The sequence below is a fragment of the Trichinella spiralis genome, assembly GCF_000181795.1.
Source record: "Trichinella spiralis strain ISS 195 chromosome Unknown Scfld9, whole genome shotgun sequence".
Taxonomy (NCBI): Eukaryota; Metazoa; Nematoda; class Enoplea; order Trichinellida; family Trichinellidae; genus Trichinella; species Trichinella spiralis.
Window position 1 is genome coordinate 3074214 of NW_003526948.1, and position 13011 is coordinate 3087224.

General features: G+C 43.4%; 3 protein-coding genes across 3 annotated transcripts; 2 read left to right on the forward strand and 1 right to left on the reverse strand.

The window, feature by feature from the left end:
• The first annotated feature begins 1420 nt into the window (after positions 1–1420).
• On the forward strand, positions 1421–6187 carry Tsp_05366 (cleavage and polyadenylation specificity factor subunit 1). The gene is made up of 3 exons (XM_003371675.1): positions 1421–2656; positions 3020–4041; positions 4315–6187. Exons 1-3 carry the CDS (start codon positions 1421–1423, stop codon positions 6185–6187), a joined length of 4131 nt encoding a protein of 1376 aa, XP_003371723.1.
• Positions 6188–6951: 764 nt separating this feature from the next.
• On the forward strand, positions 6952–9236 carry Tsp_05365 (spo0B-associated GTP-binding protein). The gene is made up of 8 exons (XM_003371676.1): positions 6952–7019; positions 7067–7238; positions 7660–7807; positions 7902–8017; positions 8082–8304; positions 8373–8904; positions 9012–9033; positions 9060–9236. Exons 1-8 carry the CDS (start codon positions 6952–6954, stop codon positions 9234–9236), a joined length of 1458 nt encoding a protein of 485 aa, XP_003371724.1.
• Positions 9237–9450: 214 nt separating this feature from the next.
• Tsp_05364 (protein RMI1-like protein) lies at positions 9451–11399 on the reverse strand. Its single transcript, XM_003371677.1, has 6 exons — positions 11261–11399; positions 11074–11195; positions 10901–11014; positions 10716–10836; positions 9932–10303; positions 9451–9857 (listed from the first exon to the last, which is right to left on the reverse strand). The coding sequence occupies exons 1-6, from the start codon at positions 11397–11399 to the stop codon at positions 9451–9453; spliced, it is 1275 nt and encodes a 424-aa protein (XP_003371725.1).
• Positions 11400–13011: the final 1612 nt, after the last annotated feature.

The window sequence follows — 13011 nt, forward strand, 5'->3', positions numbered from 1 at the left end:
TATTTCGTACAATAATATTATTAGTGTAACAATGCCAGCGTGTTGATTGTGTGATTTTCTTTTTCATTTCACCGCGTCGATTAGACGTCTGTTTCGCGTTGTCGATGCTAAATTGTACGTCGAGAAATTCGCCTCAGATCGAAGTCACATGATTTCGCCAGAAACATTTGCTCATCCACCGCCATGGCCAATTATTGTCACGCATAATTGTCAGAATAATTTGTCCAAATGGTTGGAAGTTGCTGTTGACCGGTGTCCTCACACGGACTCGTATGGTTGTGTTTTCAATTTGGAACAGTTTGAAAAATTGTGCAATTCATGTTAACTTTACAAAAACTGCTTGTGAATAAAATTATGGAAACGATAAACGACTTATTTATCACAATTAGCAATATTCTTATTAAAATGGTCCGTATTAAATAAAGTTCGATCACCAATTGATGATTAATTTTCCAAACCCCCCTTATGTAAGCAAGTAAGTAAGTAATGTTGAAATGGTTAAAAAAGTTTGCCAAAAAATTAATTGGAAAATAAAAAGCACTTCAGTTTATTATTATTTATTTCTTTCGAGTGGCGTAAAAATTGTCAATGGTAAATACTGTATACATACACCTACTTATCCTTATGGTTACGGTAAATTATTTTTTAGCAAAGAGCAAAAAAAAGCAAAAAAGCAGTAGTATTTAATAATTATAATCACGGAAAATCTAATTTCTCACAACATAAATCATAATTAAATTTCTTTTATTTATATTTTTTGTTTTTATAATTTCAAAATATTACACAGTACGGTAAATCTTACGGTTGGTTTATATTAAAAATTTTAAATTTTCACTGAAGGAAAATTTTAGTAATTATATTTTCAAGTAAGTATAATGTGCATCAAATTATTTGAAACTTTAACAAGTCGAACAAGCGAATAGTTCAATTTTTAACTTTGTGTAACTGTAATTAACCTTGATTTAATAGTCTACTGTAGCTTTATTGTGTTACACTTTTGCAATTATGTGGCGGAATTTTTTTCTGTCTAAAGTAATGCCTTCATTTAATTAGCTTCATTAGGTTGTGAAATTGAGGTACAATTCTCCTATTTTGCATTCTTTTTGTTGACAACAGTGATTTTCAATTTTAGTTATGCAATGAATTTGTCCTGCGATTGCATTTCAAACAAAACAGCTTGTCAAGCAAGCAAAAGTTTTATTTTACCTATATTTTAAGATCTCTTTGTTTGTTGTGTTTAAGTTTTGTTAACTATAAAAACAAGCTAAAAATTCATTTCTTTTAACTATTCTAATTGAAGAAAATGTTGAGCAAAATTGTTGTTTCAATTTCTTTTTTTTTCTTCGTTCGTTAACATTATTTGTACTGTCTGTGTAGGTATAAGTATTGGCTTCTTCTTGATAAATTGAAATTTTCAATCATGTACGCGGTTCATCGGCAAACTGATGCTCCAACAGCGGTGAACAAGTCTATGTTCGGTCATTTCACGCAGACCGATGATTGGGAAGTGGTGGTCGCTTGTGATTCTTATTTGAAAATTTACAAACTTCGTCCGGCCAAGTTGACAAGCGATACGATGGAATGTGGTGGTGGACTGTGTCCGACGAACCTGGCTTCATTTGAATTGGTACTCAGCGAGCAGGTGTATGGTCGATTGGCGTCGGTCGCCATTGCCCGGCTGACCGGCTTTCAGTTGGACGTGATTCTGTTGGCTATCGACGATGCGAAGCTGAGCGTGGTCGGCTACGACATCGAGACGCACAGTCTGGTTACATTGTCGATGCACTACTACGAGGACGATTTGTTCAAGCTCGGCTTTACGCGCTTTGAGATACCGCCGATGCTGCGCATGGATCCAGAAAGGAGGTGCGCGGCGATGACCATCTACGGGGCCCATCTGGTTGTATTGCCCCTAGTGCGGGAAAGCTTGTACGAAAGTATGAACATTGTCGATCCGTCGCAAAGACCCGGCTGGCCGTTCAGCTTGCGTCTCACCAGCTATACGGTGGCGTTCAATGCCATTGACGCCAAAATGCACAACGTGACCGATATGTGTTTCTTGCATGGCTTCTACGAGCCGACTGTGCTGCTGCTGTACGAGCCGACGCAGACCACCGCCGGTCGGGTAGTGGTCCGCCAGGATACGTATCAAATTCTGGCCGTGTCCCTGAATCCCAAGGACAAAACACACGCGGTGATCTGGACGCTGGGCAATTTGCCGTTCGACGCGTTCGCGTTGCTGGCGTTGCCGAAGCCGTTGGGCGGCGTTTTACTCTTTTCCGTCAACTCCATCATCTATCTCAACCAGAGCGTTCCCTGCTGCGGCATCTTGATCAACGACAACGGCCGCGGGTTCACCAACTATCCGCTCAGGGACAGGTCTGAGCTGATGGTCACTTTGGACGGCTCCCACGCGGCACTGATCGATTCGGCCAACGCGGCTTTGGTGCTGCGCAGCGGACTAGTGTTCGTGGTTTCTCTCCTTTTCGATCGCTTGAACATGGTCAAAGAGATTCTACTGACCGCCAGTTCTGTCCGTGGCGCCGCCCCGTCGACCGTTAGCGCTTGCGTGTCCAGCAACTGTTTGTTCGTCGGTTCTGCGATTGGCAATTCGGCATTGTACGCATACGAGGCGATCGAGCAGGTCGACGTGGTCGTGCGCGGCGACGCGCCTGCCTCCTCCTCTTCCTCTTCCAGCTCTTCCTCTGACTCCTCTTCCCGCTCTTCTTCATCCTCCTCCTCGTCCTCCTGCTCCTCCTCCTGCTCGTCCTCGTCCAACTCGTCGTCGCCTTCCGTCTCGCCTTCTTCGTCCTCGGTCTGCTCGTCTTCGTCGTCGTCGTCGTCGTCGTCCTCGTCCTCGTCGTCCTCGTCCTCCTCCTCGTCCTCCTCCTCCTCTTCCTCCTCCTCCTCCTCCTCCTACTTGTCCTCCTGCTCGAACTCTTCCTCTTCCTCCTCCTCCAACTCCTCTTGCTCATCCTCTTCCTCTTCTCCCTCAGTGCACAATTCTGTTCCATCCAAGGCGGTGACGTTGCCGGCACGTGACACCGGTCTGAATCTGCTCGACGACATGCAACTGTACGGTGAACTGATTCGCCCGTGCACCACCGAAACGCTAGTTCAAACCAAATTCGAGTTTCGTCGCCTCGACCAACTGGCCAGCCTGGGACCTTGCAGGGCGATCACGGTCGGCGAGTCGTCGGTGGCGATGGTCAACAACTTTTACGAGGACTATGTGAGCGACTGGCTGGTGGCCGGCGGACCGGGCACCGACGGCTCGTTCACAGTTATGCAGCGCAGCGTTCGACCGCGGTTGCTGACCCAGACCAGAGTCGAGGACGTGTTGAACGCTTGGTCTGTGGGCGCCCAGTTGATTGGGTCGGTCGACAGATCGGCGTCGCCCAGACCCCAGTACATGCTGTTGACCACCAAACAACGGACGGTGGTTTTCACTTTGAGCAGCGGAATTACGGAAATTTTCGACACCGGATTCGAGATCCGTTTCGAAACAATCGCCTGCGGTGATATGATGAACGGCGCCTACGTGGTGCAAGTGACGAAGGAAAATTTGGTCTTGCTCCATCGAGGCCAGCAAGTCCAGTGTATAAATTTGCGTGTTTTCGAAGAAGTCTGCCAGGCGAGCGTGATCGACCCGTACGTGGCTTTGATCGTCCGTCACGGCCACGTGCTGCTGTTCGGTTTGGTCTCGTACCGCGGCGAATACCGACTGGCGATGTCCGAACAGCGGCTCCACTGCACCGTCCCGGCGGTGGCGCTTTGCCTGTACAAAGACACCAGTAGCTTGTTTGTTGTGGTCGACAGCGTCGTTTCGCCGTCGGCGGAGTCGAATTTGAAGGCGAAACTGCAGATGACCACGCCCGTCGACGAAGACGACCTGCTCCTGTATGGGGAGCCGATCGGAGCCGAGGCGCCGACCGAGCCGACTCGACGGCGCACTTCTGACGGTCGGCATACCTATTGGCTGGTGTTGGCCAAAGACAACGGTGACTTGGAAATCTATTCGGTGCCGGATTTGGTTTCCGTGTTCGTGGTCCAGCATTTCAGCTTTGGCTTCCAGGTGCTCTGCGACGACATCAACAACACCAACACCAACAAAAACAACGAAAACAACAAAAACAACGAAAACAATAAAAACAACAAAAACAACAAAAACAGCAAAAACAAAAACAGCAGCAGCAGCAGCCGCAAAAGAACCACCGGCAAAGTAAGCCCCGGCAGTTCGGTCGCCTCGGTGATCAGGCAAGGTTTGCCGTTGCGCATCAAAGAGGTGCAGTTGTTGGGCTTGGGTCCGTTCAGGGACCGGCCGTTTCTGTTTGCCGTGGTCGAGGAGCAGTTGCTGATTTACGAGGCGTTCCACTACCCGTATCCGCAGCAGCGCTACCGACTGTCGGTGAGGTTCAAGAAAGTGCGGCATACGGCAATTTTGCAACGCTTCCGTAGAATTGGCAGGGACGATTTCAAGCTGTTGGCGGACGATTTTCAATTTTCCGAACAATATCGACGGCGACGAAAAAGGTCGAAACACGATAGCAACAGGTCACGGCGTGGGGACCGGCACTCGGGACGTCGGCAAGAAGCCCACGAACACGAACCTTATCGTCTAACGTACGAAGCACCGGCGCGGCAGTTGTCGCCGTTTGAAAATGTCGCCGGCTACGCGGGCTTGTTCATCGGCGGCGGATATCCGTATTTTTGCTTCTTGTCCAAACAGGGCGATCTGCGCCTGCACCCGATGCACATCGACGGTCCAGTGGTCGCCTTCGCCCCCTACTGCAGCCCCAAGCAACTGCGGGCGTTCGCCTACTTCACCGCCGACGGCATGATGCGGGTCAGCTCTTTGCCGTCCAAGTTCGACTTCGACCGGTCGATCCCGTCGATGAAAGTGGAACTCGGCCGGGCGGCCCACTTCGTCGTCTACCTGATGGAAAGTCACACGTACGCGTTGACCACCAGCGAGCAGATGCCCTGCCACAAGGTGGTCACTTTGATCGGCGACGACAAGCAGTTCGAGACGTTCGACCGCGAGGCGCCCCACTTCATCTATCCCACCATGGAGCAGTTCAAATTGCAACTCTACTCGGCCGACACTTGGTTGCCGGTGCCGGGAGCCGAGTTGGATTTCGACGAATTCGAACACGTCACCGCCTGCCAAGAGGTCCAGTTGAAGTCCGAAGGTTCGGCCAGCGGCTTGCAGAGTTATCTGGCCATTGGCACCGTGCTCAACTACGGCGAAGAGGTGCTCATAAGGGGTCGACTGTTGATCATCGACGTGGTCGAGGTGGTGCCCGAGCCGGACCGCCCCATGACCAAGTTCAAATTGAAAGTCGTCTATTCGAAAGAGCAGAAAGGTCCAGTGACCAGTCTGTGCTCGTTGCGCGGCTACTTGCTGACCGGCATGGGTCAGAAAGTGTACATCTGGCAGTACAAGGACAACGCTTTGGTCGGCATTTCGTTTCTCGACTTGCAAGTCTACGTGCATCAGATGGCGTCGATTCGCTATTTGGCTCTCACCGCGGACGCGTTCTTCGGCGTCTCGTTGCTGCGCTACCAGGAAGAGTACAAGGCGTTGTCGTTGGTCAGTCGCGACCCGCGTCCGGACGAAGTGCTTGCCGTCGAATTTCTCGTCGACCGGACCGATTTGAGCTTTTTGATGACCAGCGCCGCCGGCGACATCTTGACTTACGTTTACCTGCCCGAATCGTTGGACTCGTTCGGCGGCCAGCGTCTGGTACCCCAAGCCGACTACCATTTCGGCTCTCAAGTGAATGCGTTTGTCCGTATGCGTTGCCACGCCCAAGAAATTGCCGGCCGCAAGAGGCAAGAAGTGTTGCAGAGGCAGGGCTTGATATTCGCCTCCAGCGACGGCAGTGTCAATTATCTGTTGCCGCTGCCCGAGAGGGAGTATCGTTTGTTGGGCATGTTGCAGAGCTTGTTGATTGACATGCTGCCGTCGTTTGCCGGCCTCAATGTCGACGACTACCGCACAGTGAGATTTCCCAATTCTTGTCTCAGAGAACCGACCAAGAACATCATCGACGGCAACATCTGCATGCTTTACTTGTACATTGACGCGTTGCAACAGGAGGACATTGTTCGACAAATTGGCAGTTCGCATTCTCAGATCATGCTCGAGTTGGCCTACATGGAAAGGCAAATTTATTACTATTGAAGAATATTTGAGAATTTTTATCAAACTGTTTTTTTCCCGTGCCAATTTCGTCGTGATGATGATGGGCAAAAATAACACCAACATTGTGAACATTTGAAATCATGCATTTTTGTCGGTTTTATTCTATTTATTATTTTTTTGCCAAATTCAATCTCCTAGCGTTTTGCTTTGTTCTTCTTCTAGCAGTCCAAATGATGGCCTGTTCTCTATTCGCAGTTTAATCTATCTATTTGATGGAACACCGTTAGCAGTAGCATACTCCTCCACATTCTACTACTACTGCTACTACTACTACTACTACTCGTAGCATTTGCAGAATCGTTTTCGTCGCGTCACACGTTCCAGTTACACGTAGCTGATATTTGCATATTCGAAGCAATATTACTGATAAAAATAATAAATTTTCCTTTCATTTTTGTTTGTTCAATCGATTTTTGTCCATGTTCTGGATCTGTTGAAAAGTTGGGGAAAAGGTTTGTATTCGTGACGTGTTGAACTTGAACAAGAACAAGAAAAATTCTTCCATACGGTGGTATAAAGCGAAAATAATGATGCAACAAGAAAAATGTCGACTATTTAAATTTTTTTTTTGTTAAAATAAAATTTGCAAATAATAAAAATCTGATTCACTACAATATACATTCTCATTCATTCGAGTATTGCACATGTGATTCAACTTGACTGCTTTCAACTGATAAACGAAATGGAAATTTCAAAATTGAATAGAACTTGGTAAAATTGCCGTGTTTGACAAAAACAAAATTATGCTTCAAATCAATCAATCATTCCAACTTTTCCATACACCTAACCTGCATATTGCAAAAGGTTGCCGGTATTGCATACTGTAATTGTGAATTTCAAATTCATCAAATTTTGTAGTTCGTGCGATGCGTTTTGCCGGACAATGCGCGGCAATTTCAAACTTGGAGCCGGGTTTAAAGTTTGGTCGAAAATTTTAACAAAACAAACTGCAATTGCTGATTCTGCTGCTGCTGCCGACAACCGTTACAAATTAAAAGTTCCAAAAAAACCTCGAGCTGCTGGAAATACCGTAAGTTGAAAAATATTCTATTCTGTTCGATTGATGAAATTTTTGATGCCATTTCACCATGACAAAAGTGGCAAACTTTAATTTTTTTGTCATTTTCAATACATTACTAGTGTACTTACTGTACGTGCTGTGTAGGTAGACACATCATATTGTGCAAGCATTAGGCGGATGATGAGAAAAAAGCCATTTATATTTTTTTAAATGATGTATTATTTTTTCATAATATTTTTCATTGTTTATTGATAATGAACTTAATTTGCATTTTCTATGTTGATGCTTTGTCGATGAAACAAACGTCATCATTCGTTACATTTGCATGACATGAAATGTTCCGTTGAAAACGGTCGATTATTTAATCTATTCGATCATGTTCCGCGATTGGTTGATGAACGATGAATTTTTGTTTTTGTAATTCCTATAGAAAAGTCATTTCGTCGATTTCAAAACTGTTCGAACGATCGGTGGCAACGGCGGCGATGGCATGATCGCTTTTCTCAGCTTATATCGCAACAGCAGAGCAGGGCCCAGTGGTGGTGACGGTGGCAACGGCGGGCATGTCATTTTTCAAGGTTGCTTGTTGTAGACAAGTTGTTCTATTTTGTTGGATATGATTCAGTTGAAAATTTGAAATTTCACTTTTCACTTTTCAAATACTTTTTTCAGCCGATTCTAGTTTAACATCACTAGCGAAAGTTCCGCGAGTAATTCGCGCCAGAGCTGGCGAAAATGGACGTGGAAAATCTTGCCACGGTGCCAGTGCAAATCACTTTTGCGTCCGAGTATTCTTGTTCGTTATTTTTTCCTTGCCAACGCCACAACGGTCAACGTGACGTGGATTTTCAGATTCCCACCGGTACGGTATGCCGACGTGAAGCTGCTGGAACTGGAGACGAGGTCGAGTTGAAAAATCATGGTGAAATTTTCATTGCAGCCCGTGGTGGCGCCGGTGGACGTGGCAACCAGTCGTTCGTTTCTGCCACTTGGCAAGCGCCAACAATAGCCGAAGCTGGAGGTCGAGGCGAGGATATTGTTTACCAGTTGGAATTGCGTCTACTGGCCGACGTTGGTTTGGTAAAAACAATGCACAACGAAAATTGTGCGCATTTTCATTCGGCTTGTTCGTGTTGTGTGCAGATTGGCTTTCCAAACGTGGGCAAGTCAACTCTGCTCCGGGCGCTGTCCCGCGCCAGACCCAAAGTGGCCGAATACGCGTTCACGACCGTTCGACCGCACGTGGGCGTGATCCAGTACGCCGACGGTTTCAGCGTTACGGTAGCCGATCTGCCGGGCATACTGGAGGGTGCTCACATGAACCGCGGTCTTGGATTTCAATTTCTGCGCCACATCCGTCGTTGCCTGGGCCTGTGCCTTGTGGTCGACGTGTCGGTGGAAAATCCGTCCAACCAACTGCAAACTTTGCTCCAAGAGCTCGGTCTGTACGACCGGGCATTGCTTGGACGACGGAAAATTGTCGTCGCCAACAAGATCGACATAGCCCCTATTGGAATGGATCTCAACGACGTGCTACAATTGCCCGGCTTGTTGCAACAATCCCAGACGCCGGTGATTGGCGTCTCGGCTGCCAATGGTCAAGGCATAGAATTGCTTGTCGAACACGTTCGCAAGATCGTCAACCAATGAGCAAACCATTGCTCAGTGCGCAAAAGTAAAATACTGTTGTTCAGTTTTATTCGTTTATAACTTTTAATGAATAAATAAATAAATGAAATATATACAAGATAAAATTTGAACAGTAAAATAAATTAATAAAAGAAAGAAAATCCATAAAACGAATGTTAATAATGTTCGATCTATTTTCAGTGGAACAGATCAGTCACATCTTTTGGATTAAGCTGGATCAACAATGGAAGTTTGCCAGCGCCGACAAATCGAATTTCTACCGTACCATCAAATTCGCGTAAAATTCGACCACAACGTTTCAAACCCTACAACAACAAACATTTGTCTGCTTTGGTTTCGCTTGAAATAAACCTGTGAACAACAACATATAGCCAACCTGGAGAGCTCGATTTCTACTGACCAAATCGCCAGAAAGACGAGTCTTAATATCCTTGAAAAGGAATAAATTATTATTATTAGCCAACTTCGACGCTGTCACAGGCATTGTCGAGGGAACAAAATATAAAATACCCAAGCTTCAGATGCGCTCATGCCGATCAACTGGCACAGCAAACTGTCCGAAAGTGAACAATCAATCGACCCTGTGGAGTCGTTCAATTTGACCATCAACGACCAGTGTGAGCCTTTGTTCGTGTCCAATTTGCCCAAGATGTTCAAAATGATTGCCTAATCGAATGAACACAGCGAATTGAAATTGCAACCTGGGAAACAACCAATGGCCACCGAAAACTCCTACCCTCAACGTGTATTCGCCTTGACTAGCGGTAAATTGTTCAGATATGATTTCAGCAATATATACAAAGTTGCGTCTTTGAAATTTCGACGAACACTTCATCTGAATACCGTTGCTGATGTCGTGTTCGATGCACAACGTCGCGTTGTTTTCCAACTGGACTCTAGCCACGTTCGTTGACAAATATGTCAAATTTTCTGGTTCCATTTCCATAAATTCGGGTTCATTTTCAGGAAAGAAATCTGCTGGAAGAACAAAGAAAAAGAACCAAATGCCAAAACACTCATCCTATACTAAACTCATGTGCTGAACATTTTACCAATGTCGCCGTACAAATCCGTCGACAATTCTGGTGTACTGCGTTCAGCTTCATCACCGGATGTCGAATGTTCAGCAGAATGGTGCAGATTTGTTGTTGTTGGTGGTGGTGGTGGCAAATCGTCGTAAATCAGTTGGTCTGCGTCGAACAAATCCACCTCTGCAACGCTACCAACAGATCGACCGGCAGATTCCACTGGAGGAGCACGAACTGTACTGGTCGTCGACAATCCACAAGCTTGCTCTGGCTCCAACATCCGGTCGTCATTGGTTGCACGGTTCCAATCGGGCCAATTTCTGGTCTGATTTAACAAAGCACTGCCCGAGACGAACGCTGTTTTCCCTTGCCACGATTCGTCTGCACATTGCTCAGCTGAAAACAACTGATCTTGAAACAACAACGAACACACAATTAGACCGTTCAAAGTCGACTACTGGTGGTGGTCGGTTTGCAAATGGAGTTTTCAAGCTTCGGATCGTCTTTTCGCATCTTCGACGCCAGCTTTCTGTAAAACAACAAAAAATTTCCTTTTAACAGAAAACAGTCCTCATCTTCACACTGTCGACAACTTCTCTCTCTACTTTGTAATTAATGCTAACGTTGAATTTTCACTTTCCAAACTGTCACAAGAACCACCCAGTATAGTAATATTTTCAGATTTCAACAACAACATTTCATTAATGCAACGAATCGGACCTGTCAATCTTACCTGGAAAAGAAAAACCACTTTACCAGAAAAGCTGTTCAATTGGAAAATCAAATCAATCCAACCGGTGTACCTTACAACCGGGCATCAAATTCAATTCCAACTGAGGAATTGGATGGTATTCCATGGCACGTAAGGTTGTTATTCCATCTGTCAATTCAAGCACGATCATTCGGCAATTTTTTCTATCTTTATCTGTCTAAAGTTCAGTTCAACAAATTATTCATTTATATCAAACAAATATATAATATAATTGATGGAACTTTTTCATTGGAACGATTTTCATCGTCGTTTTCCGAGTCGTCGAGTTCCAGCTTGCCAGTGAAACTCTGATATTGACTGTAAAATGATCTGCTGACATCCAAGAGACTGTTGATCTGAAATAATTTGCAATGACTTCAATTACAACCAACCAACAGCTATTGTTTTCCAATACTTGAACACAATAATTTCCATTTAGAACGGTGTTTGCCGAATTGTGTGGGAAAATTTGCAAACTGAACTCTCGTAAATCGGAAAACAACCACTGCTTGTAAACAAGATCAACAACTTCGTCATCTTAAAAAAATCGAAAATTTACAATTGAAAAAGTCAACTGCAGTCATCTCAAAATAATATCATACCAGATGGACGGTCGTTGCCCAACTCGTCTGAGAGATAATCTAAACATTCACTAATCCATTCGGGCAAAGTTAAAATGTGATTCTTCTCAAAAAACAGCTTCACTTTTGGCGTCAACAAAGTAACATTTAATGGAGCCATTTTTTGCCAGCACTTCTACATGAACAACATCACATTCAGCAAACGACGCATATATATATATATGTATGTATATTTTTAGTACTTTAAAATTAATATCGTTAGTGATTTAATCTGTATTTGAAAAAATAAAACTTATGAAAAGTATTGAAAAGAAATATAATGTATACATGCATATCAGTGTTATGGTAAATGAAATAAGATCATCATTATGTATAATATTTTATTTAAAATGTAAGTAAAATTACGAATAAAGCATGGAAGTTCAAAATCTCATAATTCATAACATTTAACAAGTTCTTATTTGCATTAATTTTTCATACCGTTATTGATTTTCAAGTATAATTTGATATGTAGATTGCACAGAAATGCTGCAATCACTTTTGTGGAAAAATAATCAAAAATACATTCACTGTATTATTAAAAATGATTTGTATATTTATTAAAATGCTTTATGGTCACATAATATTAATTTTTTATTTTTATTTCAAAAACCCATCGAAAAGATTTCAAAATGAAGAAATTTGATAAACTACTGCTTTATTACTAATTTATTTCAAAAACTTTTTTCATTTTAATATTTACTTATTTCAAGATGCAAATCACAAATTTTGGCAACATGTACAAATGGAACCAATTTGCCACTGTAAAATCGATTCAATTAATGAATGACTGAAATGTGTACTTTTTGTTTGTTAACTTTCAAAGTGGCATTGTAGCAACAGTTTGCTTTTTTGGCGCTCAAGCTGGTATGTGAAACTTTTTGAAAAGTATCATAATTAATGCTAGAGCTAGTTTTATACGCGGAAATTTCAATTTTTACTGCTTCATTAGCGAACAAGAAAGCAATTTGAGCTAGGCTGAGAAAGAAACATTTAAAGTTGTATAATATTATCACAAATTTTGAAAAATTGCTCTTATTTCATTTAAAACTTGTGAAATGCGCTGATTAATATGCATGTGATCAGTGTATGGACCTGATTTATTTCAACTGAATGCTTATCAAATTGATAAAGAAAGATAAATTATATCAAAATGATCAAAATGAAAAATGATATTCACATGTACAATTGTCTACTAATTAAGACGCTGAATTTTGTTTCAATTTCAATCGTCTTCTTCATAACAGTAGTTTTTGAGTTTTTTAATAAAAAAATTTTGCATAGAAGAGACATTTCCTCATTATCATTTGCTTGATTACAGTACACTTGCGAAATACCTTTATAGTTTTTCATCCACCACGAGATAGATGATGAAAATTGAGCCGGAAAAAAATATACATTCATAATTTGACGCAGTTTGAAAGAAACATGCAAAAGGGGGAAAGTGTGATATTAATAAATTTGGAAATATGCATGATTATAGAAATTTTTCGAGGTCGTTGAAGCAGTGCGATGCCTTAACCTTGGCCCGAGATGTTCTATTGTATGAAGATGCCGGTGTCCTTTTGTGCTTGACCTCTGTGGACTCGGAACATGTAGGAATTCAATCTACATCATTTGAACGAAACCTGTTTATACTGCAAACATTGTCAGTCATCTCTTTTAACTTGTCGAAGATGGCAAGTGAAAAATGGAAAACATTCAGGTTTTTTAGCCATGGCAAGTTCAGACTG